General features: G+C 39.1%; 1 protein-coding gene across 1 annotated transcript in view; it reads left to right on the plus strand.

Annotated features, from left to right (window-relative positions):
• The window catches only part of BLTP3A (bridge-like lipid transfer protein family member 3A), a 60642-nt gene that overhangs the window by 15080 nt on the left and 17677 nt on the right, over positions 1-27885 (plus strand). The window contains exons 2-8 of the mRNA XM_016223728.2: positions 10812-10974; positions 11061-11099; positions 11803-11894; positions 19921-20110; positions 20419-20559; positions 20976-21146; positions 21797-21989. Of these exons, the coding sequence (XP_016079214.2) occupies positions 10812-10974; positions 11061-11099; positions 11803-11894; positions 19921-20110; positions 20419-20559; positions 20976-21146; positions 21797-21989 (989 nt within the window). The remainder of the gene's footprint in view (positions 1-10811; positions 10975-11060; positions 11100-11802; positions 11895-19920; positions 20111-20418; positions 20560-20975; positions 21147-21796; positions 21990-27885) is intronic.

The raw sequence follows: 27885 nt of genomic DNA on the forward strand, positions 1-27885 counted from the left end.
ATATTGCAAACTTACATAGTATAATTTTTGACCACAGTGGAATTAAATTAGAAATCAATAACAATAAACAACTAGAAAAGCTCTCCCCTTCTCAATTTGGAATATTTAAAATATATTTCTAAGTAACTCATGGCCAAAGAAGACATCATAAAATAAATTAGAAAACAGTTCTATCTAGTTGACAGTGAAAATTCAACATATCAAACTTTGTGGGAAGTAGCAAAGTAAACAGTGAGAAATGTATAGTGTTAAGTGCTTATATTAGAAAAAAGTTTAAAAATCAGTGATGGAATTTTCCAACTTGAGAAGCTAGAAAGAGATGAGCAAAATAAACCCAAGCAGAAGAAAGGAAAAATAAACGGTAGAAATCAGTGAAATTGAAAACAGAACAAACAATAGAGAAAATAGAGCCAAAAGTTTTTAAAAGATAATAAAATTAACCTTTAGGTCAAGAGAAAAAAAACATACTATGTTGTCAATAAATTTAACAACTTAGATGAAATGGGCAAAATTATTTGAAAAACATAAACTTAGCAGAACTGGCACAATGAAATAGAATATCTGAGTAGCTCTGTATCTATTAAAGAAATTGCATTTGTTGTCAAACCCTTTTTCACAAAGAAAACGACAGGCCCAGATAGTTTTATTGGTGATTCCTATAGAACATTTAAGGAAGAAATAGTACCTAATTAACACAAGTTATTTTAGGAAATAAAGGAAACACTTCCAAACTTGTTTAATAAGTCTATCATAACTCTGGTAACAAAATCCTGACAAAGATGTTGTAGACAACATGAATGAATGTCTACGATGAAAATCTTATGGCTTCTTTAAAAAAAAGTTATTAGAACTGGTAAGTTTAGTAAGGTTGAAGAATACGAGATCAAAGTGCAAATACCTATTGTGATAAAGATTGGAAATGAGGAAGTAAAACTTACCTATTCACAGATGAAATAATTATTTGCATACAAAAATCCTAAAGAATCTACAAATCAATGACTAGAGTGAATAACTGAATTTAGTAAGGTTGCAGGATATAAGGTCAATATAGAAATATCATTTTTATCGCTATGTTTTGGCAGAAAACAACTAGAAAAAACAAATTTCCTTTACAAATAGTGTCAAAAACATAAAATATATAGAAATAAATTTAAGAAAGGGTGTATGCTAAAACTATAAAACATTGCTGGGAGGAGTTAAAGAAGACCGAAATAAATATGCCATACCTTGAAAGTATACCATGTTCAAGGATAGACTGACTCATTTTTTTTCTTTTTTTTTTTTTAAAAAAAAATATTTATTTCAGAGAGAGGAAGGGAGAGGGAGAGAGAGAGAGAAAAACATCAATGATGAGAGAGTCACTGATCGGCTGCAGCCCGCAACCCAGGCATGTGCCCTGACCGGGAATCGAACCCTGATTGCCTGGATCCTAGTTTGATGCTCAACCGCTGAGCCATGCCTGGCTGGGCATCATTTTTTTTCTTTTTTTAATCCTCACCCAAGGATATTTTTTCCGTTGGTTTTTAGACAGAGAGGGAGGGAGGGAGGGAGGGAGGGAGGGAGGGAGGGAGGGAGGGAGGGAGAGAGAAACATTGATGTGAGAGAGATAATATCGATTGGTTGCTGTCCACATCAGCCCTGACTGGGGCTGAGGATTGAACCTGCAACCCAGTATGTGCCCTTGACTGGGAATCGAACCCACCACTGTTTGGTGCGCTGGCTGATGCTCTAACTGAGCAACGCCAGCCAGGGCAACTGACTCATTTTTGTTAATACTATGTTGAATCTCTCCAAATCCAGCTACAGAGTCAATGCAATTCCAATCAGAATTTCAGCAGTTTTTTTTTCTTCCTGACAAATTGGCAGGCTGATTTAAAAATTTATATGAAAATGAAAAGGACCTAGAATGGTCAAAATAATCTTGAAAAAAAATGAGAGGGTTTCTACTACTTTCAAGACTTAAAATGAAGCTACAATAATATAGTGTGGTATTGACATAAGGATAAATAGATCAGTAGAACAAAATAGAAAGTTCAGAAATAAGCCATTGTATATAAATTGCACCTCAAATAAGACAAAACCACTTAAAAAAACCCAACATTGTAAACAAACAAAAATCTAGAAGGAAAGAATTTTCTCCTAAGGAAGTCAGTTTATGCAGAAGTTTGCTTTTTTTTAACAGTATCAGTTTTTTTTTTTAGTTTTTTAAAAATATATCTTTATTGATTTCAGAGAGGAAAGGAGAGGGAGAGAGAGAGAGAAACATCAATGATGAGAGAGTCATTGATCGAGCCTGCAACCTGGGCATGTGCCCTGACCGGGAATCGAACCCTGGTCGCCTGGATCCCAGGTCGACGCTCAACCTCTGAGCCACGCCTGGCCGGGCAACAGTATCAGTTTTTAAAAATATATTTTTAACTAATTTTAGAGAGAGAGGAAGGGAGAGGGAGAGAGAGAGAAACATTGATTCGAGAGAGAAACATCCATTGATCAGCTGCCTCTTACACATACCCAGACTAGGGATCGAGCCCGCAACCTGGGCATGTGTGCCCTGACCGGGATTCAAACCAGCAGTCTTTCGGTGCATGGAATGATGCTCAACCAACTGAACCACACTGGCCAGGGCCATGCAGAAGTTTTGAGAGTACCTTTAGGGCAGCGTCTAAGATTGAATGGCATATTTCAACAGATTATCTGGGATGGAATGTTAGCTACTTTAGCAATTGAGATATTTTGTTTAGATTGATGCAGGGGTCCTGCATCTAAATCAACTGCTGCAGCTTGTGTTATGTTACATCTTTGGTTAAAGACAAGCCTGTGGTATGTCTGAGCAGTGAAGATACTTAGATGCGGATTTGATTAGGAAACTTAGAAGCCAAGGACTGGGGCTGTGACCACCTTAATGGAAAAAGAGTGAAGGAAGCAAAGTGTATTTGTGGACCTTTTTAATTCTCCTGTGAGAGTTCAATTTCTATGGAACCTGAAGCAGACTGATAATTGCAATTTATTGACCCTATTATTAACAATAAAGGTAGTGGGAGATTTGAATGAATGCTGGGTTAAGCCCCATTTCTGCCATTTACTTATTCCAAGATTTACCACTGGCTATCTGTGATTCTTGGGCAAGTCATTTAACTTAATCACTATTTGCAAATTATAGATTTGGACTAAAGATTATTTAATATTTAAGCTTTCTAGCTCTGAAATTCTGTGAACCTGCAAATTTAAGAATTATAATTTCTCAACATTCTACATTTTCACAAAGATGTCTGAGAGCCTTTCTCTGTTGTCTCTCTGGCAGATTGCAGTCCTTTCCTTTGGCAAAAATGAAACCTGATCAAAATCTGTTTTTCCAACTCGACTTCATCTTAGCTTCTGTGATCTGTAACAGTAACAGATGGCCAGAAAATGTTTTCCCACATACTGGAAGTGGAATAAATAGCAGGCTTCCATTAGCCTTGTCAGCCACCCTTGCACTCAGTGATATCATCCTCAATTAGGAACACAAATGCTGAATAAAGTTTGTGCCGGGGACTGTGGGGTAGCTTCAGATCAGAGCTCAGATTAGTGGTTTCCCAGTTGCACAAACCTCCCCCACAATGACTGGCCCCACAAGTCACCTATTCATCTATTTTTGTTGCTACTATAAAACGCAGACAAATTCAGTTGAATTTTTACTGCCTTTTTTTGAGAAAAAAATAAAGTAATACTCATTTTTTTTCCTGAATCCTACAACTAAATTTCTCAATGATAAAGCTGTGTTATATCATCATTACTGTTACAGGAGAACAGCCTGTGGTAGCACAGCAGGCCTGCCTGTGCCATCAGCCGTCCTTGCAGCCTACTAAGAGTCCTCTGTGAACAGCTTTTGGGGATTACTTGCATATTGGATCAGAGAGCTGATGGCACAGTGCCCTCTGTGGTCTCTTAGTCTCTTGGAAGAGACTGGGTGTTACTGCTGGAATGGTGGTGACTTAGCCCTGGGCATACTTAAGAAAGATTTTATTAATCTCATTGTGTTGGTAAAGTTTAGAAAGGTTTTTGATGGAGTTAAACTATAACTTTACTCACCAAAGTTTAGATTTATTCTTCTTACACAGGTTAAGTGGTCCACGGTAGGTTGTAAAAAGGGAAAGGATGTCTTCCAATCATTTCTGAGACAGCTTATAAATCCATTCTTGCCAGGTGTGTTTTGGAGGAACACAATATTAAGAGATGTTAGTAGAAGTAAGACAGTCCAGTCAGCAGACCTGGTTCATGCTCTGCCTCTGTCTCTTCCTGCCCTGTCACCTTGGGCGAATTACTTCATGTCTGAAACCCATGTTCCTCCTCTTTAAAATGGGGAAAATGCCCGGCTGGCGTGGCTCGGTGGTTGAGCATTGACCAGTAGATTGCGGTTTGATTCCCAGTCAGGGCACATGCCTGGATTGCAGGCTTGATCCCCAGCAGGTGCTGTGCAGGAGGCAGCCGATTAATGACTCTCTCATCATTGATGTTTCTATCTCTCTCTCTCCCCCTTCCTCTCTCTGAAATCAATAAAGACATATTTTTTAAAAATGGGGAAAATGAAGTATTGTGAAGGCTAATTGAGATAATGTTTTAGTTCCCTAGTTCAATGCCTTGTACAAAGTAAAATGCCATTATCATTAGCAGTCTGGTTCTGCTAGTCCAGGTCAGGGGATGAGGCTTTTCCCCATTTGTGGTGTACAAAATAAATTGTCTTTAAAAAAAAAAATCTTTATTGATTTCAGAGAGAGGAGGGGAGAGGGAGAGAGAGAGATAGAAACATCAATGATGAGAGAGTCATTGATCGGCTGCCTCCTGCACGGCCCCGACGGGATTAAGCCCGCAGCCTGGGCATGTGTCCTAACTGGGAAAATTGAACAGTAGTCTCCTGGATCCTGATCTCTTGGATCCTAGGTCGATGCTCAACCACTTAGCCATGCCCGGTCGGGCAAAATAGTTTTTAAATGCCTCTTAGTTGACCAAAGGACATTGATCTAGCCCAGCCTATAGGATAAAAAGACATAAAATTATTTTAAACTGTGCGTCCATCTCCATACTCAGCAGTGGCCTAAAAAGAGATGTTAAATCAGCATTCTTGTATGTCCAGGCAGAGTAAAAATGTCTGGGGAAAAAGTTAAGAGAGATTGTGTGAATAGATAGAGACTGAAGCAGGTAATCTTCTCTGTAGAGATTCTCTACTCTGACAGTCAAAATTATATAGTAAAATGAAACTAATCCTCTCACTTGCTTGTTGTTCTATGCCCTACCTGGAAATATGAATGATCACTTTTCATCCAGAGCCTAATCCACTTTGGGGCAGGAAGACAGGTTTTATGCTTTTCCTGTTTGTTCCTCTATGTTAGTGCTGTTGATGAGGGCAGTGTGTGCCAACAGGCTGGTGAACAGTCCTTACTGAGGTTAGTCTCCATTCCTGGCTGGCTGGTGTTCACACACATGCAGTCACCTTTAAGACAATCAGAGACATAAGTCCACCTGGTTGCTGTCAGAACTGCCCTGAAGAAGCCAGTGTTGTCACTTGCCAGTTGACACGGCTACAGAGTTCATAGAGCTTTGCTGGTTACCAACTGCAGGCCTGTTGTTTTCAATTGGTTGGCCCTGCCTTTAGGCTTGATTTTGACTAGCTTCATTGATAATTTTATTCTGTCCTCTGAATAAAGGACAGACTCATAAGTACTAGAGAGACAAGGGATGAAGATCTATTCTTGGAGTCAGATTGGGATATAATGGGTAGGATTTCTGGGGAACATGAACTTGTTTTTAATCTTGTTCAGATTTCAATTTCTAGAAACCCAAGTTGAAAGGATAGAAGTAAGCATACTGGAAATGGAAGATGCTACATTGAGATAGAAAGGTAGATCTGAGGGGTTGTCTCTTGAAGAAACCCTGAGTCCCTGGATAATAATCTAAGCCTCCTAAACATTTTTCTAAATTGACATATAATATTATATTAGTTTCAGGTGTATAACATAATGATTCGACATTTGTATACATTTTGAAATGATCTAAACCTTTTTTAAAAGATAATAATTTAAGGCTTTTCTAAAGGGAGAGGGTAATGAAATCCAGAAATAACAATGATTAAGATTTATTTATTGAGTACTTAATAAATGCCAGGTATTTAATGTATGTTATGTATAGCTCTTTTAATCCCTGCAGCCATGTGAGGTTGGTTGAACAGTTTGCCTAAAGTCACAGTATTAGTAAATGAGAGAGCCAGATTTTGAGCCCAAGTCTAACTGTAAAGCTCTTAACCAGCCATAATAAGAATAGAAGGTGAAAACTTTGCTCTTGAGGAATGGATTTATGCATCTCTTTTCCATCTGCAGCCTCTGGCTTTCTCTTCCTTAAAGTATTATAGCTGGTTAACTGAAACCTCAAATTAAGGCATTCTCAAACTTTAAAGAACAGAAGAAATCACCTTGAGTTTGTTAAAAATTTGGGTTCCTTACCCAGTTCCCCATTGTAATTCAGCATATCTGTGGTGTGTCCCAATGATCTGCATGTTAAAATAAACATACCGAAGTGATTCCACCCATGTGATCAGAGGCACATAGTTTGTCACACATTGCCCTAAGTACTGGGAAAGTTAAGGTGGAATGTAACACAATCTCATACTTTTTAACTCAAGGTTACGAAAATGACATTTATGTTCTATGGAGTTGTAAATAGAGTTAGATTTTGCATACAATACAATATAGATGTTAGATCTATGGCACCTATTGAGTATAATCGCACTGAGTGTCAGTGGAGCAAGCAGTGTAGCTTATTCTTGACTGTGTTTATGTTTCATTTTATTCAAAGTATGTTCCTCTTTTTTCAGAGAGGAATATACTTGAAAAAGTCCCTATCACTTTCTTTTCTTAAAAATGCCTTTTTATCAAGAGGAAAAGTAGCTTATGTTAGTGATTCTCAGACTTCTCCCCACTCCTGTGTGTTAAAGGGATCCTTCTATCTCTGACAATGGCCATTCTTGCCATGTCTCAGCTGTGGTAGGAAGATGGGGCCTTATCAGAATCTGTGGGGGACACACAAGGAAACATACAGTCTTTACAACCTAATTTTATGTCTTGGAATATTCTTATCTTTAAGACAAATACTTCTGGAGGATGCCCGCCTTGACCGGGAATCGAGCTGTGACCTTTTGGTGCAAGGAACAACTCTCAACCAACTGAGCCACACCAGCCAGGGCATAATTGTGATATCTTATTTAAATACACAAGGGACTTGGAACAGAAAGCCTGCCTGTACCTCGTGATTACAAATAATGTTGAGTTCTGTTTTCTGTCTCCTTTCCTTCCCTTAAGACAGTGTTTCCTCCATACTCCTTATGGGCATGCACTGTAGTGTCTTTTCTTTCAGTAGTTGTTGTTTCTTGCAGTGGGAGTTAATTATTTAAGATGTTCTTTTTTTCTCTTTCACAACCCAGTCCTGTTTCCTTGCTTGTAGCCATTCCTCACAGGAAAAGAGGAATAAAAGAGGAATTCTTTCCCCCTGTGGCAAGTTAGTTTCTAGATGATAGGAGTCATTAGAGAAAGCTTGTCTTTTTGGATCAGAGAATAAAATTGGTTCATACTCAGTAAACGTTTATTTAAATTTCTTTTATTAAAATCAGTAAAAGTATGTGTAAGGGTCTGGGATTTTATTTTACCTTATTTAGAAGCTAATAATTAGCCTGCTATAGTTCATGTATGTGGCAGAACACGTGAGACTCCTGGATCAGAGACAAAGGACTTAATTACTTATGGGCCAGCAAGCAGCATAGGCATATGTTTGCAATTAGTCCCCACACCCCCCAAGTCCCATGGGAGTGACATGCATGGGCCCAGGTAGATGCCTGCACATGTGTTATAGGAATGGAATGTTGAATTTGGGGAACCCATTGTTTTTGGTAAGTGGTAAACAAAACTACTCTTTGTACTGTAGTGGGACATTACTTTATCCTCAAAGCTGCTCTTTGCAACACAATCCTGCGAAGTAGCCTGGGTAAGGAGTGGTCAGGGTTGTCCATTTTTGGCATACCCAGCAAGACCGTGTAGCAGTGTGAGAGACCGATGGCCGAGTAGTTCTACCAATAGTAAGTACATACAATAGGTAATTGGCAGAAATCTTAGAAAGATTTATTATGAAATAGTTGCCATATAAAAAGGTAAAAAGAGTAATATAATGAACAGCCTTACAGTCACCTCCCAACTCCATTGAGAAATAAGTATTATCTATACAGTTGAAGCTTCCTATGATCCCCTCCCCTTGTCCCACATGCGAACACTTTTCCTGAATTTGTTATCTTGCCAGTGCATTCCTGTGTATCCCTTCTTATCATACAGTATTGTTTCGCATGTTTATAAACTTCTAAAAATTTTTTTACTGTCATTTAAAATATCGTTAGAGAGCTTTTGTAATACCATTTTAGGCATTGTAGAAAAAAGTTAAAGGTAAAACTCTTACATGTCATTATCTTATGGTTTAAGGAAAACCAAAAACACTAAATACATAGCTTAGTAAAAGGAAAGGATATGTGTGAAAAATAAAAGTTGATAATGTATAAATCTAAAGTCAACTCTTTGCATTTAATATATGTAAGGGCTAAGTATAGTTACAGTGGAGGGTCAAATACAATTAATTGTTGTGTGGAAAATAGTGATTATGAGAGGCAGTAACAGTGAAAAGGAATTACAGGGATGAGCCCTGGCCAGTTTGGCTCAGTGGTTAGAGCGTCGGCCCGCAGACTGAAGGGTCCCGGGTTTGATTTCAGTAGAGGGCATGTACCTCGGTTGCAGGCTCCATCCCTGGCCCTGGTCGGGGTGCATGCAGGATTGATGTGTCTGTCTCACACTGATGTGTCTCCCTCTCCCCCTCTCTCACTCTCTCCCTCCCACTCTCTGAAAAGCAATGGAAAAAAGATCCTCGGTGAGGATTAAAACAAACCAACAACAACAAAAGAATTACAGGGACGAGACTCATCGGACAGTTTGTCATACGGGAGAGGGGGTGATGCTGTGAGGAACTGGCCTAAAATTGATCAGCCAGAGGAGATGAGAGAAGGGAGCTGGGAGTGGTGAGCCAGCAGTGTGCAGTTAGCTGACAGGGACGGTAGGCAGGCCAGCTTTCTGTCAGGTGAACATTTTGATTAGAAGGATGGCTAAGGCTGAGCCCCTGGCTTCAAAGGGCTTAACATCTCGTTGCGCAGGGGTGGTTACACATGGGAGAGTTAGAGAACACCCTAAGACCCTAATTGTTTAATGTGCCGCGCAGCAGCTAGGGAAAGAAAGCCTCAGTGAGAAGTCTTGAGTTGGGCCTTGAGTGGCAGATGATGAGGGTGCTCCAGGAAAGGGAGTGGGTGGTGAGAGCACGCGAGCAAAGACTAGACAGTGAACACGGACTGGTGAAGAGACAGGCCTGTGTGGATTGTTCATGTCCAAGCCTCTTGACCTAAAGAGTTTCCCGTGGCCTGGGTCTTACTGATTGCACACTTCCAGTGCAGTTCAGCAGTTAACCTCTGTCCTGTGTTTTCTGTAAATTAACAACTGGACCCAGTAAGTAGCATGATGAGATTCAAGCTCAGTCCCTGCGGCTAGACTATAGGTGGTGGTGGTGTGTTATTTTATCACATCAAAGCTATGTGTAAGGGTCTGGGGTTCATTATACCCTACTTAACAAGCTAATAATTAGCCTCTTACTGTTTCATATTTTATCTTCATAGAGCTCCCTCTTCTCTTGTTTCAAGTAGTGTTAAAAATATAAGTGCTTATCCCCCTCTGCCCACACACACTTTAATTTGGACTCTTTTTTCCCCCTTTCATTTCTGTTATCCCATTTTACTGACTATGGATTCCTCTCCCAGCAATTTCTTCGCAGTGCAGGGGCCCTGTCCTGGGAAGAAGCCTTGCTTAGTTATATGAGTTCATAGGGCTAGACCACTCCAGCTTCTTTGGGCCTCACTGGGGACCCCTTGCAGTGGACAGAACCCCTCCAGTTTCAGTTGCTATTCTCAAATTGGTCACATTGGTTTTCATTTAGCACTTGGTTGCCTAGGGCTTCTTCTGTTCTCTGGTCTGTCAGAGGCCTTATTGCTTCCCTCTATGTTGATCTGTACAGCTGCTTAGTGCACTTACATCTTGTGATTTTTAATGTTTTTTTCCCCTCCTGCTTGTATATGGGGGGCTATTTGGATGCTTTATCTTCTAGTTGTTTTTTTAATCCTCATCTGTGGACATGTTTAGAGAGAGGAAGAGAGGGGGGAGAGAGAAATATCAGTGTGAGAGAGAAACATCAGTTGGTTGGCTTCTGTCCATGCCCCAATTGGGGATTGAACTCACAGTCCAGGTACATGCCCTGACTTGGAATCGACCCGCAACTTTCCGGTTCATGGGATGGTGCTCAACCGACTGAGCCACTCTGCTCGGGCTGTCCGTGGGCTTTTTGGGTTGCTGACTAGTTGCTCTGTCTGGTTTTTGGGTTTTTTTTTTTGTTAATCTCTTTCTGTCCCCTGCCCCCATACTCTGTCTGTTTTAATGTGGGGATTCAGAAATATCGAAAGGCTGTGTTGCCACCACTACAGCCATATCCCCAGAATCCCCATTATAGGTTCTTGAGTAGAAAGATGACACACTTGTGAGTGGAATGATAGGTCTCATCCAACATCTTGCATGGTGTAGAGACAGTGTGGTCATTAGATGTTTGTTCTTTAATGTTCTCTTTTCTGTAAATTCAGAAGTGTTATTGGCTGTAATGCCATTTAGCAGGTTCCCATGGAAATAATGCCTTCTTATCATTACTTTTTTCAGGTTCACTAAGAATCTTTCCCCAGACAAAATCAATTTGAGCACCCTGAAAGGCGAAGGTCAGCTGACCAACCTGGAGCTGGACGAAGAGGTTCTGCAGAATGTGCTGGAGCTGCCTACCTGGTTAGCCATCACTCGGGTCTACTGCAACAGGGCCTCCATCCGGGTGAGAACTGGGGTCAGAGTGCTGTTGCTTTCTTGGGCCAGCAGGCCTGCCTTCCACAGTCCTGACTCGTTGCTTTTCTCTTTCAGATCCAGTGGACAAAATTGAAGACACACCCAATTTGCTTGGTAATGGCCTGTCTTGTTTGCAAGTAATCCAATGGGGATGGCTGGGGTAGGGTTTTAAGAGATCTGAGGGAAGATGGGGAGGAGTCCTGATAGGCTGTCTCTTTTGGGAGCCATGGGTGCTTTGTCTGGGCTGTGAGCTTCTCTCTGAGACAGAGCTACTGTTGTCTGGACTAATTATGGAGCTGCTGGGCAGTATAGGAATTAGCGCTGAGACACAAGGCCCTGGAGTCCTGAGCTGGTTTTTATTTTGTAGTGTTTCATAACAAGTTTTGCTGCCCAGACATTACCTTTAGATTTCCCTATTTTCCCTTAGAATCCTGATAGGAAAAACTGGAATTTTAGTTCATGTTGACTATTGGGTGATTATCAAATGACAGCTCTTTAGGAACTGATTGGTGCATATCTTTATCCCAAAGACTGGAATCCCAAGCACTGGTGATATCTCTAACTTGGATTTATGTTTTAGTTTTCTGCTGTGAGCTAATCCCATGCTTGTCATGGAGTTTTGCTGCTAATGGAAATGAAAGGTGAAAGATGAGACCTCTCTGTGTATTTCAGTTTGTTCATTCATTCAACAGATATTGCCTGCCCACTGTGAACGTAGCACTTGGCTAGGCACTGGAGCACAGGGACGAGTAAGACACAGTCCTGTGCTATGTGGGTTTTTGTGCAGATGGTTAGCTCTTTGTGGCTTTTATTTCAGTGTCTGGATAAGGTGGAGGTGGAGATGAAGACATGTGAGGAGCCTCGGCCTCCCAATGGACAGTCTCCCATTGCCCTTGCTTCAGGACAGAGGTTAGTTGGAAACATTACTGGTCCAGATCACCTTTTAGTTAAAAAATAAAAAACTTGAAATTATGGAAAATTTCAGACATACACTAAAGTTAAAGTAGAGAGAACAGTGTAACGAAGCCCCATGTACTCAAGATCTAACTTCAACAATTATTAACATTTGGCCATTTTTTTCACCTTTCTCCTCCATTTTGTGTGGTGTGTGTGTTTGTGCTGTAGTACCTGAAAGCAAATCCCACCCACCATATAATTCCATCGATAAATACTTCTGTATCATGTATCTTTAACAGGAAGAAAGAAGAAAAAAGAAACTATAATACTGTCATCACAATTAATAGAATTAAGAGGAATTCCTTAATATTATCTATATGTATTTCATATTCAATTTTCCTGAATTGTCTCTAAAATATTTTTTATAATATACTGTGGATCAAAGAGCTCTGTATATTATATTTGGGTGACATGATTTGATTTTTAAAGCTTTTTAATCACCCCCCCCACACACTTTTTTTTAATGGATCATGTGCTTTCTTTAAAAAAAATATTTTTATTGATTTTTAGAGAGAGAGAAAGGGAAGGGGACAGAGAGAGAAACATCAATGTGAGAGACATATTGATTGGTCACCTCCTACATGTGCCCCAACCAGGGCCAGGGATCGAATCTGCAATCTAGGTATGTGCCTTTGACTGGGAATCGAACCTGTGACCCTTTGGTCTGCAGGCCAACGCTCTAACCACTGAGCCAAACTGGCCAGGGCCACATGCACTTTTAATATACCATTTATTCTTTGTAGAAACTGGATTTTTTTTTATAAGAAAATTTCTACATTTTATATTTTTGTCTGATTGTGTCCTTAAAGTGTCATTTAGAATGTTTCTCATTTAGTCTGGTAGTTAGATGTAAAGGCTTGCTTGATTTGATTCAAAAATTATTTTTTTTTTGGTAAGAATATTTCAGAAGTAGTACTGTGTACTGTAACATATTTGGAAGCGCATAATGTTCCTTTGGTTAAGATTAATTAGTGGATTTAAATGATGTTGACCTGATTTGTCCATTATGACAAGCTCCACAACAACCTTTCACCTTGTGGTTGAAGGGGCATTGATGGTAGTTGTCTAGATCCTTTATTTTATTGTGGGATGCAGAATAGGGATTTTATAATTATTTTCTTCCTATTGCATTTATTAACTGTGATTTTCTATAAAGAATTTTTCTTTTACCAACTATTTGATTTACCTTGAAATACCATTTGTACAGGAATGTCGAGATAAATGCCGGATTTTTTACCTTTATCAAATTTAAGAATAATGTATACCTAAAACTAACACAATGTTATATATAAATTGTATCTCAATAGAAAAAGAATTATGAGTTGACACCCTAATAATCTCTAAAGAGGTTTTTTGGGGGGTGGGGAGAGGAAGGAAGAGGTTTATCATTTTTGAATCCATGGATTTTTTTTCTACAGCTCTATTATGTTGTAATGGACATAAAATAGACTGCACATCTATAAAGTATACAATTTGATAAGTTTCGGCATATGCATATGCCTATGAAATGGTTACCACAATCCCAATAGTGAACATGTTCATCACCTCCACACACATTCTCCTTTGTGTTCCCCTCTCTTCCCCTTCCCACCCCTCCTCCTGTCCCCAAACATTGCCTTTCTGTCACTATAGTTTAGTTTGCATTTTCTCTAATTTTACGTGAATGAAATCATATAGTATATATTCAGCATATTTATTTTGAGATTCACCCATGCTGAATGTAGTTTATTCAGTAGTTCATTCCTGTTATTGCTGCTTAGTGATAGTCCATTGTGTGGATATACCACAGCTTGTTATCCATTTACTTGTTGATGGGCATTTTATTTTCAGTTTTTGGCTTACAAGTTTTTGTATGGTTATGTGCTTTTATTTCTCTTGGGTAAATATCTAGGAATGAAATGGTTGGGTGGTATGGTAGGTAAGAATTTAACTTTTTAAAGAAATTGTCAGACTTTTCCAGAGTGGTTTACTATTTTACATTCTTTTTACATGCTTTCATATTTTACATTTTTATATCCTACATTTACATTTACTTTCTTAATATATTTGTTGTATGTCATACTTTTATAGTCACTGTTCTTTTTGGTGTTCAGATGTCCCCCTCATTGGCCAGTGAGAACCTTTGGGATAAGGTCCCAGTAATCTTCCTGCTTTTAGACGGAACAGGATGTTTCAGGCTTCTCTAGATATCCTTACCTCAGACCTGGAATAAGACATTTCTTCAGGGAACCTTGATTTCTTTTACTGAGACATGTTATTTAGAGACTATAGTCTGGGCGAAATAGTATTCATAGAGTTGTTATTGCTTTAAAGCCTTTTTAGTGTTTAGTTCTAGGGAAAAGGTGTTTTTTTTTGAGAGGGTGACATATCAATTGGTTGCTTCCCACACGTGCCCTGGGGCCTGGGATCGAGCCTGCAACTGAGATACGTGCCCTTGGCTGGAATCAAACCCGACACCCTTTAGCCCTTGGGCCAATGCTCTAACCACTGGGCCAAATTGGCCAGGGTGAAAAGGTATTTTTAAGAGAGAAAAATAGCCCTGGCTGGTCTGGCCCAGTTGGTTGGGCATCGTCCCGTGCACCTAAAGGTTGCTGGGTTCGGTTGCCGGGTGTGATTCCCAGCCATGGCACATGCCTGGGTTGTGGGCTCAATCCCCCTGTGTGGGGGATGGTGCAGGAGGCAGCAGATCCACGTTGTGCTCTCACATTGATGTTTCTCTCTCTCTGTCCCTTCCTCTCTCTCTAAAAATCAATAAACTATTAAAAAATTTAAAAGAAAGAAAACTAAATCATGACAATATTCTGATATTTCTCAATTAAAATAAAACAGAATTTTGAGTTAATTTTTATTTTATTTAAAAATTTTATTTTTATTTTTCAATTACAGTTGATATTCAATATTATATTAGTTTCAGGTATAGAGAGTAGTGGTTAGACATTTATATAACTCATGAAGTGATCCCCTTGATTAGTACCACCTGGCACCGTACATAGTTATTTCAATATTATTGACTATATTTGAGTTAACTTTTTTAGATTTAATATTTGTATTTTTTATTCATATGCTGAATCTTGGTTCCTAACAACAATAATATAGTAATAAATGATTTACTTTTTGATAGTTTCAAAAAATAACAAAATCAACATTATATTGATCAATAGACTGCTGAATGCAGTAGATTTCTGTGTGTGTGTATGTGTGTTTTAACCTCATGAAACGTCCTACTAGGGATGTATGGTCAAAATACGGTGTTTTAAAAGTCACTTGAAATCATTCTTCACATGGTTTGGTACTCATTTGGCATACAGAGGTCCTTTTGTTTTAGTGTTTTTTTTGGTTTTTTTTAATATATCTTTATTGATTTCAGAGACAGGAAAGGAGAGGGAGAGACAGAGATAGAAACATCAATGATAAGAGTCGCTGATCGGCTAGCCCGCAACCCAGGCATGTGCCCTGACCAGGAATCAAACCCCAATCGCCTGGACCCTAGGTCGACACTCAGCTGTTGAGCCAAGCCCGGCTGGGCATGTTTTAATTTTTAAAAAAACATTTTTTATAGCAGCTTTAGGTTCACAGTAACATTAAGAGGAAGGTGTGGAGATTTGCCATATACCCCTGCCCCTCACATGTGCATAGCCTTCCCCATTGTCAGCACCTCTACCTGGGTGATACATTTGTAACAATTGATGAACCTACTTTAACACATCATAATCACCCAAAGCTCATAGTTTACATTAAGGTTCACTCCTGTGGGTACATTTTATGTTTTTGAACAAATGTGTAATGACTTTTATCAGTCATGGTGTTATCATAGTGTATTTTCACTGCCTAAAAATCCTCTCTACTCCACTTATTCAGTCCTTCTCAACCCCAACCCCTCGCAATCACTGGTCTTTTCACTGTCTCTAGTTTTTCCTTTTTCAGAATGTCATATAGTTGAAATCATATAGTATGTTTCTATTTTTTTAGATTGGCTTCTTTCACTTAGTAATATACATTGGTTCCTCTATGTCTTTTTATGTCTCTCTTGCTCATTTCTTTTTAGCTCTGAAGTATATTTCATTTCCTGGATGTACCTCAGTTTATCCATTCACCTACTGAACACATTGGTTGCTTTCAAATTTTGGCAGTTATGAGTAAAGATGCTATAATTGCCCACGTGCAGGTTTTTTGTGTGGACATAAGTTTTCATCTCCTGTGAGTGAATATGAAGGAGCATAATTGCTAGAACGTATTGGCAAGAGTATATTTAGTTCTGGAAGAATCCGCCAAACTGTCTTCCACAGTGGCTATATCATTTTGCATTCCCACCAACAATCAGTGAGAGTTTCTGCCGCTGCATATCCTTGCTAGCATTTGATTTTGTCGGTGTTCTGGATCTTGGCCATTCTGATAGGTGTGTAGTGAAGTTTCACTGTTGTTTTAATTTACATTTCTCTGATGGCAAGATGTGGAGCATCTTTTCATATGCCTGTTTGCCATTTGTGTATCTTTGGTGAGGTATCTAATAAGGTTTTTGGCCTGTTTGCTAATTGGGTTGTTTTCTTATTGTTGAGAATTAAGAGTTCTTTGTATATTTTGGATAAATAGTCTTTTATCCGACATGTCTTTTGCAAGCCTGTGGCTTGGCTTCTCTTTCTCTTGATACTGTCTTTTGCAGAACAGAAGTTTTTAATTTAATGAAGTCCAGCTTATTCATTATTTCTTTCATGGAACCTGCCTTTGGTGTTGTATCTAAAAAGGCATCACCATACCCAGGATCATCTAGATTTTTTTCCTATGCTATCTTCGAGAAGTTTTATATTAGATTGTTTTTAATTTTTAAATTGTTTTTAAATTTATTTTTTAACTATGTATAATTACATAATTCCAAAGTTAAAATTATTTTTAACTAAGTCAAATTACATAGTTCCAAAGTTAAAAGTATAAAACAAGGTATGTTATATGTATATATATTTCTTTTGCCCCCACTTCCTTACATAAAATGTAGCATACCATAAACACTTTGCACAGTGCTTTTGTTCTTTTAAAAGTATATCCTGGAGATCACTCCACAGAATTTTATAGAGAAATGTTCCTTATTTCTTTTTGCACCTGTAGAATACTTGATTTTTATGTAATATTTTACACAGTATTTTAGTTCTATTTTATAGAGTCATGGTAGTTATATAGCCAGTTCTCTGTTGATAGATATTTGAATTATTTCCAGGTTCTTTGCTGCTGGAAATAGTGCAGCAATAAATGACCTTGTTCATAAGTCACTTAGTATTTTGCCAGCATATTTTTGAAAACAGCTTTATTGAGATATTCACATACCATGGAATTCACCCATTTAAAGTGTACAGTTCAGTGGTTTTTAGTATATACACCAGGTTGTGCAGCCATCACCACAATCAATTTTAGAACATTTTTATCACCCAAAAAGAAACCCCATACCAATTAGCAGTCACTCCTCATTTTCCTTTGCCTTAGCCTTAGGCAGCCATTAATTACTTTCTGTGTCTATGCCTATCATTTCATGTAAATGGAGTCATATACTATGTGGTCTTTTGTGATTAGTTTCTTTCTTTTAGCATAATGTTTTCAAGGTTAAGCTATGCTGTAGCATGTATTAGAACTTTATTCCTTTTTATGACTGAATAATATTCTATTGTATGGCTATACCACATTTTATTTATATATATTCATCAGTGGATGGACATTTGGGTTATTTCTACTTTTTTTGCTAGCATATTTTGGGATAGATTCCTAGAAGTGGCATTGTTGGGTCAAAGGGCAAATGCATGTATAATTTTTTAAAAATATATTTTTATTGATTTCAGAGAGAGGAAGGGAGGGAAAGAGAGAGATAGAAACATCAATGACGAGAGAGAGTCGTTGATCGGCTACCTCCTGCACACCTCCTGTTGGGGATGGAGCCGCAACCCGGGCATGTGCCCTGACTGGGAATAGAACCGAGATCTCCTGGATCCTAGTTGATGCTTAACAGCTGAGCCACACCGGCCTGGCTATATGTATAATTTTGATAGACATTGCTAAGTTCTCCTTTATAATGATTTTATGATTTTATGTTTCCACCAGCAGTTTGTAAGAGATCTTGTTTTTCCAGAGGCTTGCCAATAGAGGATATCGTTAAACTGTAGGAATTTTGCCTAATCTAATAGATGACACGTGGTATTTCAGCTATTTCAGTATAGTTTTTTTGATAAGTTGTATTGAAGTGGACAGATCATAAGTGTATAGCTCAGTGATTCTTTACGAAGTTAACACATTAAGAAACAGACTACTTCCAGTATCCCAGAAGGCTTCTGTGTCCTTTCTAGTCATACTCATCCCTAAGGGTAACTTTTATCCTGATTTTTAACATCATACATTAGTTTTGTTTATTTTATTATTATTATTTAATCCTCACCCGAGGATATGTTTATTAATTTTAGAGAAAGAAGAAGAGAGAGAGAGAGAGACTCTTGCCTCTCGTATGTGCCCTTACTGGGAATTGAATTCACAACCTTTTTTGGTGGACGAAACAACACTCCAACCAACTGAGCCACCTGGCCAAGGCTGGATTTTTTTCAATAAATTATGTACAGTACTTAAATGTGTTTTCTCTTCCATATGATTTTCTTGATATTTTCTAGCTTACTTTATTGTAAGAATACAGTATATGATACATATAAAATACAAAATGTGTTAATCAGCTGTTTATGTTACTGCTAAGGCTCCTGATCAACAGTAGTTAAGTTTTAGAGGGGGGAGTTGGAAGTTATACGTGGATTTTCGACTGCATGGGGGAGTCAGTGCCCCCAGCGTTGTTCGAGGGTCAACTGCATATGTTTGTTTGTTTTAGTTTGTAATTTCCAGACCTTCCTTTTTTAAATAAAATATGTTTTTATTGATATCGGAGGAGCGGAGAGGGAGAGAGAGAGAAACATCAATGATGAGGGTAATTGATAGGCTGCCTCCTGCATGCCCCCTACTGGGGATCAAGTCCGAAACTGGGGCATGCGCCCTGACCAGGAATTGGACTGTGACCTCCTTGGTTTGTAGGTCAGTGCTCAACCACTGAGCCATGCAGGCCAGGCCTGCAGACCTTCTGTTCATCTCTCATAATAATTGATTTCACCTACATGTCAAGAATGTCTTTGTTTTCCACATCCAGAAGTACTTTAAAATGACCTTCATTTCTCTCCTTGCCATTTCCTGCCTTTCACTGTGGAAGTACAGCTATGGTCTTTGGAATATATTTGATAGGGTAAAGATGAGACTGTTCTTGATTAGATTTCGCAGTATTATACCTCTCGCTCACATAGCTGTATTTCTTTCCTCTTTCCAGTACCTTTGCAGAGTATGCTCTGTCTTTGAAGATTTAGTGGAAACCTAGTGTTTACTTTCTCTAGTTATACCTTCCCTCACAGAAAATACTCAAATGTTTATTTCAGGTAATTTGTGGACTATAAAAAGATTTTTCAATTTATTCTTTGTAAGAGGAAGGAGATTGTTTCCAGGTAAACTCTTTTTCTTTTATTTCATTAAAAAAAACCCCATTAAGGCCCGGCTAGGTGTAGCTCAGCAGTTGAGCGTTGACCTAGGATCCAGGTGATCGGGGTTCAGTTCCCGGTCAGGGCACATGCCTGGGTTGTAGGCTTGATCCCCAGTCGGAGGCGTGCAGGAGGCAGCCAATCAATGACTCTCTCATCATTGATGTTTCTCTCTCTCTCTTCCTCTCCTTTCCTCTCTCTGAAATCAATAAAAAAAGAAAATCCCATTAAAAAGAGTACTGTATCATCATACAATTTTATTAGAAATTTAAATAATATTAGGAAGTAGAAATGGGAGGAGAGAAATAAAGAAAAAAACCATCCATAGTTCTAGCACCCAGAGGTGGGCATTATTAACAGTCTTGTCTGATGTTTTCTAATACAAAGAGTGTGGATGGTTGCACATGATTCTGAACACTGGTCTGCCTCATTTGTTGTAGTGAGTATGGCTTTGCTGAGAAGGTGGTGGAGGGGATGTTCATCATCGTCAATTCCATCACCATCAAGATTCACTCCAAGGCCTTCCATGCTTCTTTTGAATTGTGGCAACTCCAGGGCTATAGTGTCAACCCCAACTGGCAGCAGAGCGACCTCCGCCTCACCCGCATCACCGACCCCCGCCGAGGAGAGGTGACAGCCCTAGCATTGCAAGGGTAGAGAATGGGGGGATATAAGTAGGACTGATTCTTAAAGGACAGTATTCCTGCATTGGGGGTTTCCTCAAATGATCCCCTCTTCCTGGGAATGCAGGAATCTTTCTGTCCAGTGTTTTTGCTATATCCTTTCCTCAGTGGATCTCTGATCTACTGCCTTCTATTGGTAGCATCCCAACTGAGAATGGTGGGAGCCTCTGCCTTGCCAATCTCTTTCCCTTGGACTTCTGCCTTTTGGTTAATTTCATCCAAAGAATTAAAGGATTTTACTCTGTCTCCTTCCAGGTTTTAACATTTAAGGAAATAAGTTGGCAAACCCTTCGGATTGAGGCGGATGCTACAGACAGTGGTGATCAGGACCTAGTCACCACCCCACTGAGGCTTATTACCAACCAAGGCAGGATCCAAATAGCCCTCAAGAGAAGAGTGAGTGTGTTCTCTGACCTCAATAAAACTGCCATCGTCCATTCTCCTAGATAGCCTGGGAGTTGGTGTACCCTCTTTTCTTGATGTTATTAACCTCTGGAATGACAGTTGAAAGGGCAGGGCCTGCAATTCAGTGTTGCACAGTATCCACTAATAAGAGAGCATTTCCACTTCCCTGTCCTCTTAATTTTGGAAACCACAGTTTTTACCCGTATATAGGGACACTGACATAGACAACTTGCAGTTGTCTGTTGCTGCTCGAGTAGTTTTAAGAAATTGACTCTCCAAGGTGCTTGATACTTTCTTTTCAAGTCCTGGGGATTGAAACGCCATCTCTGAAATTAGTTGGGTGATGGTCACTTTCAGGAGTTGGATTGATGCAGGATGCTGAATATGTGTTCTTTTGACTCCTTCAGACCAAAGATTGCAATGTGGTGGCCTCCAAGCTGATGTTCCTTTTGGATGACCTGCTCTGGGTGCTAACTGACTCGCAGCTCAAGGCTATGATGAAGTATGCAGAGTCCCTGAGTGAGGCCATGGAGAAGTCAGCCCAGCAGAGAAAGAGCCTGGCCCCTGAACCTGTACAGGTGAGAGGCAAAACAGATACCCTTGGTGGGGCTGGGGAAATGGTAGCCCAACCTAAGTCTCACCAATGTAGGCGGAGTCTAGACTATTTGGCATATTCGGGGAATTTTTCATTTACTTCTGGATGTGCATAGGCTTTGCCTCAGCCTCTGATTTATTAATTTATTCTGTTCATTGGGTGCCTCCAATGTGTTAGGTAACACTATCCTTGGAGCTCTCACTGTTTTGAAATAGGGACCATCAACAAGTTATTGCACTGTGATGTGATAAATGCTGTAACAGAGGAAAACTCTGTGCTGTAAGCACAGTGACAAGGCATCTAACTACCAGGGCTGAAAGAGGACGTTTGGGGAATATTCCTGAGGAGGTGATTTAGCGTCAGTCAGCTCAGCCATGGGGGGTAAGAGCTTGTAGAGCAATTCAGACCTCAGAACAGTACTCTGACAGTTACTAGACTAATTGTAATTAGGCTTTTGGGAATTTGGGTAATTTCGGTGGGACAGACCTGAGTTACCAGGTGAACAGTTATGAGAGGGAAGGGAGGGCACCTTGCTGAATTGTGCTTTTCTTCAGAGTGGGCTAAAGCTTTAAAAAGCCTGCAGAGGAGTCTCTGAGGGTCCGGGCATCATGTTTTTTTCTCTGTCACATGTAGACCACCCCACCTGCTCCCAGTGCCCAGCAGTCCTGGGCCCAGGCATTTGGTGGCAGCCAGGGCAGCAGCAGCAACAGCAGCAACCGCCTCAGCCAGTACTTTGAGAAATTTGATGTGAAAGAGTCCTCCTACCATCTGCTCATCTCCCGTCTGGACCTGCACATTTGTGATGATAGCCAGTCCCGAGAGCCAGGTACCCCGTGAGGCCTGAGCCTGGGCAAAGCTTGGGGAGGAAGGTGCTTTTCTAGACATTGTGGAGCACTTTGGTTGGTTTTCCTCAATCACAGGCATCCTTGAGCCTCCGCCTTCCTCTAGTAGCTCTGTCTGTCAGTGTAAGCAGAGCTCTTCAGCCTTTAAGGTGCAATAGAACCTCCTGTAGTACTTGATAAAATACAGATGCCAGACTCTCCCCAGACCCCACTTAAATCAGAACCCTCAGGGGTACAGCCCTACTAGCACATACTTTATTTTATCTCCAAAAGCCCCTTGGGCAGTGCTGACCACTGATGTAAGCAATAGGAAAGAAAATTCAACTGTAGGAAACCTCAGCATTTTCAGGTTTTTAAATCAGTTTAAATAATTATTATATGTAAATATGCTCTTCCCAAGCAGAGAGGTTATGCTGCGTTTTTGTCTTGCTTTTATGTTCATTACAGCAATTTCTCTTACATACACGTACACGTTTATTCAGAATGGAAAAGCAATTGACTTCTTTCCTTTGTGAGCCTTGGGGAGCTCACTGTAACTGCTTACTTAACCTCTTTGAGTTTCTTCATTTGTGAACTTGAGTTCAGTTACATCTTGTTTACCTCACAGGTTGTTGTCAGTCTCAAATGAGATACACACGGAATTTTGAGGACCTTGGTAGTGGGGAAATTTTCGGTATTATTATTCTGATGCCCATTTCTTCAATACTTTGTGTTTTTCCTCTGTACTTCCCTTTACCACCATTTCTTGGTTTTACATGCTCTCCTGTGGTAGATTTGTCTCTTGCCGCCTTATTTTCTCTGAAAGTTATGTTTGCCTTTATTTGAGAGAGAGAGAAAGGAAGGGAGAGGGAGATAGAAGAGAGAGAAACATTGATGTGAGAAACATCAATCAGTTGTCTCTCTCCCCGTACACTCCCTGACTGGGGATCAAACCCACGACCCTTTGGTCCATGGGTTGATGCTCCAACCAATTGAGCCACACTGGCTAGGGCTATATTTGCCTTTTAATGAGACCTACACTAACTTTCCCTGGGGAACCTACCTTTCCTTTTCTTCCCGATGCACCAAGCAGCAATCCCTCTCTTGTTTGCCTATTTCTTGGTCTTGAGGTTACTTCAGCTCTCCTCTACTCCCACTCAGAGAGCTGAAAGGAACAGTGGCAGCATTAAGATTGCTTTTGCGCCCAGCCAGGCGTGGCTCAGCGGTTGAGCGTCGACCTAGGATCCAGGCGATCGGGGTTCGATTCCCTGTCAGGGCACATGCCCGGGTTGCGGGCTCAATCAATGACTCTCTCACCATTGGTGTTTCTATCTCTCTCTCTCCCTCTCCTTTCCTCTCTCTGAAATCAATAAAGATATATATATTAAAAAAAAAAAAATTGCTTTTGCCACCTCAGGAAATAAATTATTGCCACTGGTTTGCCACCCATTCATTTTGGAAGTTCTGTGTTAAAACTACTATTATTTTATTTGATTGTTTCTTCCAAATGTTACTATAAAGGCTTTGGGTTTTTTGTTGTAGTTGTTTTGTTTTTAATCCTTTCAGAAGCCTTTATTAAGAATACATTATTGAGAGTTTCATCCTCTTGCTTGATGAGGGGTGTAGAGCACTATTCTCTCTTGTGGCAGGGCCCTGTAATCTACACTGTGACATGAATAACTGTGGCTTTCCCTGCAGCCCCCATGTATTTATAAAACTAAATTAACCTACTTGGTGGAATTTATGGAAGTTTTGGATGAGATATTTTTAGATGGAGATAACTCCAGCCTACTATACCCAGGTGTGTGGTATATGACACTAAAGGAGCAAGAACAGGAAGAGTTCTTGAAACTTTGACTCTTGGATTTAGGGAGAAAGGGGAAGGAAGAACTAGGTGGTGCAGAAAGTGCTTTAAGATTTTCTCGAGTTGTTCTGTTCATGTGACTATTGGACACTCGAAATGTTGGCTGACCCAAATTGAGATGTGCTGCAAGTGTAATACACACATGGAATTTTGAAGATATAGTGCAAAAAATACAGTGTAGAATACTTTGATGATTATTTTCATATTGATTACATGTTGAAATGATAATATTTTGGGTATATTGATTTAAATAATATGTAGTACTAAAATTAATTTCACTTTTTAAAAAAGCTTCTTTTTCATGTGGCTACTAGAAAATTTAAACTTACCTGTGTCCCACATTGTATTTCTGTTGGATAGTATTGCTTTATAACTCTGTCCAATATGGTAGCCACTAGCCACATATGATTATTTAAATTAAAATTAAACAAAATTAAATGAGTTTCTCATTTGCACCAGCCACATTTCAAGTACTCAATATTATCTGTAGACCAGAGAAGATGTCCATCATCACAGAAAGTTCTTTTGGACAGTGCTGCTGTAGAGACTCTTTGAAGGCTCCATTTACCTTCATTTTCATTAAGGGACACTATAGCCTGAGAGCTGGGTTCCCTGACTAACATGCTCATGTAGCCCTTGGTATCAGAGGTGAAATTACTGGAAACTGGGTGGGTCATTGGGGACAGTTTGGCTTGAGTTAGGGTACCACTGTCTCTCTCTCTTTTTTAATCCTCATTCGAGGATATGTTTTTATTGATTTTAGACAGAGGAATCGAACCCACAACCTAGGTATATGCCCTGACCGGGAGTTGAACCCACAGCCTTTTGGTACATGCGATGATGCTTTAACCAACTGAGCCACCTGGGCAGGGCAACACTGTCTCTTAAAATCAAACTGGATCTTTGACATGGGTCTTGGGGTGTTTTTTTTTTTTTTATTTGACACCAGAAACAAAGGCAACAAAAGCAAAAATAAACAGGTGGGACTACATCAAACTAAAAAGCATCTGCACAGCACAGGAAACCATCAACAAAATGAAAAGGCAACCTACCAAATGGGAGAAAATATTTGTAAATCACATATCTGATAAGGGGTAATATTCAAAACATAATACAACTCAATAGCAAAAAAAACCAATCCAATTAAACAGGGCAGAGGAGTTGAATAGACATTTTTCCAAAGAAGACATACAGATGGCCAACAGGTACATAAGAAGGTGTTCAACATTACTACTTATCAGGGAAATGCAAATCAAAATGACCATAAGGTATCACCTCACACCTGTTAGCATGGCTATTACCCAAAAGACAAGAAGTGAAGTGTTGGCGAGGTGTGGAGAAAAGGAATCCCTTGTGCCGTGTTGGTGGGAATGTAAATTGGTGCAGCCACTATGGAAAAGAGTATGGAGGTTCCTAAAAAAGTTAGAAATACAACTATACCATGTGACCCAGCAATCCCTCTTCTGGGTATTTAGCCAAAGGAAATGAAAATACTAACTCTAAAAGATATCTGCCTCCCCATGTTTATTGCAGCATTATTTACAATAACCAAGATACAGAAACAGCCTAAATGTACATTGATGGATGAATGGGTAAAGTGACCTAAATGTCCATTGGTGAATGAATGGATAAAGATACACACACATACACACACACGCGCAGATATATACATACAATGAAATCTTATTCAATCATAAAAAAGAAGGGAATTCTGCCATTTGTGACAACATGAATGGACCTTAAGGGCATTATTCTAAGTAAAATAAGTCAGAGAACGAAAAATACTGTATAACTTCCTTATATGTGGAATCTAAAAAACAAAAAAAATTGAACTTATGGATATTGCGCATAGTTTGGTGGTTTCCATAGGGAGGGGGACAAATGTATGAAGGGAGTCAAGAGGTACACACTTGTTATAAAGTAAATAGGTCATGGAGATAGAATGTACAGAGTGGTTACTATAGTTAATAATACTGTATTGTTATTCGAAAGTTAAGAGTAGATCTTAAAAGTTCTTATAACAAAAGAATTTTGTAACTGCATGGGGATGGATGTTAATTACACCTATTGCAATATATAAAAATGTCGAATTATTATGTTACACAACTGAAATCAATGTCAGTTATATCTCAATAAAAGAAATCAAACTGGAGCATCTCTCACTTCAAAGGCTTCAGAGTGGAGGTTGGTGGTTGATGGGAAAGAGGGTCACCTGACTCTTTTTAACCATTTTCCCTCAGAATAAGGCCTGTGAGCCAAACCTTGGCCTCTCTTAAAGCAAGGCTCTCCTTTCCCACCAGTTCATTGCAGAACTATCATTAGTCACTTATGCACACTATCATTTATGTCTCATATATAATTATGTGTTTAAAATTAAGTATGTTGGTGATTGGTAATTATATTTGGTTTCATTTCTAGACCCTGTTTTTATATGCTCAGTTCTTGTAGCTTGTTCTTTTAGCTCTAAGTAACTCCAACAGAGGCAGCATGGCTGTGAAACCCCCTCTCTCCAATAGCCTAGCTCATGCATTTGAATTGGGATATTTCCCCCAAGCAGGTGAAAATCTACTCTTTTCTTTTAAATAGCTTTATCGAGATATAATTTACATACCATATAATTCACCCATTTAGAATATACAACTCATTGTTTTTTAGTGTGTTCATAGGGTTGCACCATCATCACTATAATCCAGTTTTAGAGCATTTTTGTCCCCCCTAAAAGGAATCCTGTATCCATTAACTGTCACTTCCCATTTCACAGCTGTAAGCAACAACTGATCTATTTTCTGTCTTAATATTTGCCTATTCTAGACATTGAAAATTGTTTCTTTGGTGGGGGGTAAAAAAAAATCTTACATGTAACAATGGTTTGCGGTCCTCCAAGCTTCACCCTGTCTGACAAAATTTTATTCCTTAGTATTTAATTTCTCCTTGGTTTTTGCTTGGATGTCACTTGAGTAACATTGATGTTGAATTCATGAAAGGCACACAGAATGTATGGAAGATCAGTACTGCAAACTGTTGAATAGATGGCTGTGATTAGAGGACTTTCTTTCAATCCATTGCTTGATCTCAAAGTCGTATGGTAAGAGGTAGCCTGCACACACCTGCTGGCTGCCACTGGGTGGCTTGTCAGGGTTGTTTATGTTTGATCTTCAGTACTTTTGTGATTTGAGCTTTGAGAATTAAATCAAAATAGTTTATATTTTATTATTTAATTCTACAAATGTTATTCAACCCATCATTTAGTCAAGTGCTGAAAAGAAAAAATACTGACAATATATGAATGAATATCTAGCAGCTAGTTAAGTTAAAGATTATTTTTTCATATCAAGCAAAGGTTAAAAGCTAAGTTCATTTAATATATTTTTAATGAAATTAATTTAAAATTTTCAGCTGTTTTGTTTTTGCTAAAATAATTTTGAATGATTAAATATTTGATTATATTACTGTTATGTATTTATATAAATTGCAAATTTACATATGTAATTTGATAAATTATAATTTATATAAGTAAATAAATCACATTAAAATTACTCAGCAGATATAAAGTTAAGTTAAAATTAGTTTAAATTTTTTTAATTTAACTTTTAAAAAAATTAAAAAAAAATGTGTCTTTATTGATTTCAGAGAGAGGAAGGGGGAGAGGGGGAGAGAGAGATAGAAACATCAGTGATGAGAGAGTCATTGATTGGCTGCCTCCTGCACGCCCCCGACTGGGGATCAAGCCCGAAACCTGGGCATGTGTCCTGCCCGGGAATCAAACCCCGATCGCCTGGATCCTAGGTCGACACTCAACCGCTGAGCCCCGCCTGGCCAGGCTTAATTTAACTTTTTAAGTTAACAAAATTTAGTCTTTCTTAACCTTGCATTGAATAACAGGCAAAGCTTTACACTTACTTTTTTTATGTATAGAGCACAGATAGACATATAGTACATAAGAAGATATACAGTATATCTGAGGTATTAAAATTTCATGGAGGGGGCAATTAGGAAAAAATGCATAAAAAGATCCCTTAGAGTAATTATGAAAAAAA

The sequence above is a fragment of the Miniopterus natalensis genome, chromosome 5 (assembly GCF_054644295.1).
Source record: "Miniopterus natalensis isolate mMinNat1 chromosome 5, mMinNat1.hap1, whole genome shotgun sequence".
Classification (NCBI taxonomy): domain Eukaryota; kingdom Metazoa; phylum Chordata; class Mammalia; order Chiroptera; family Miniopteridae; genus Miniopterus; species Miniopterus natalensis.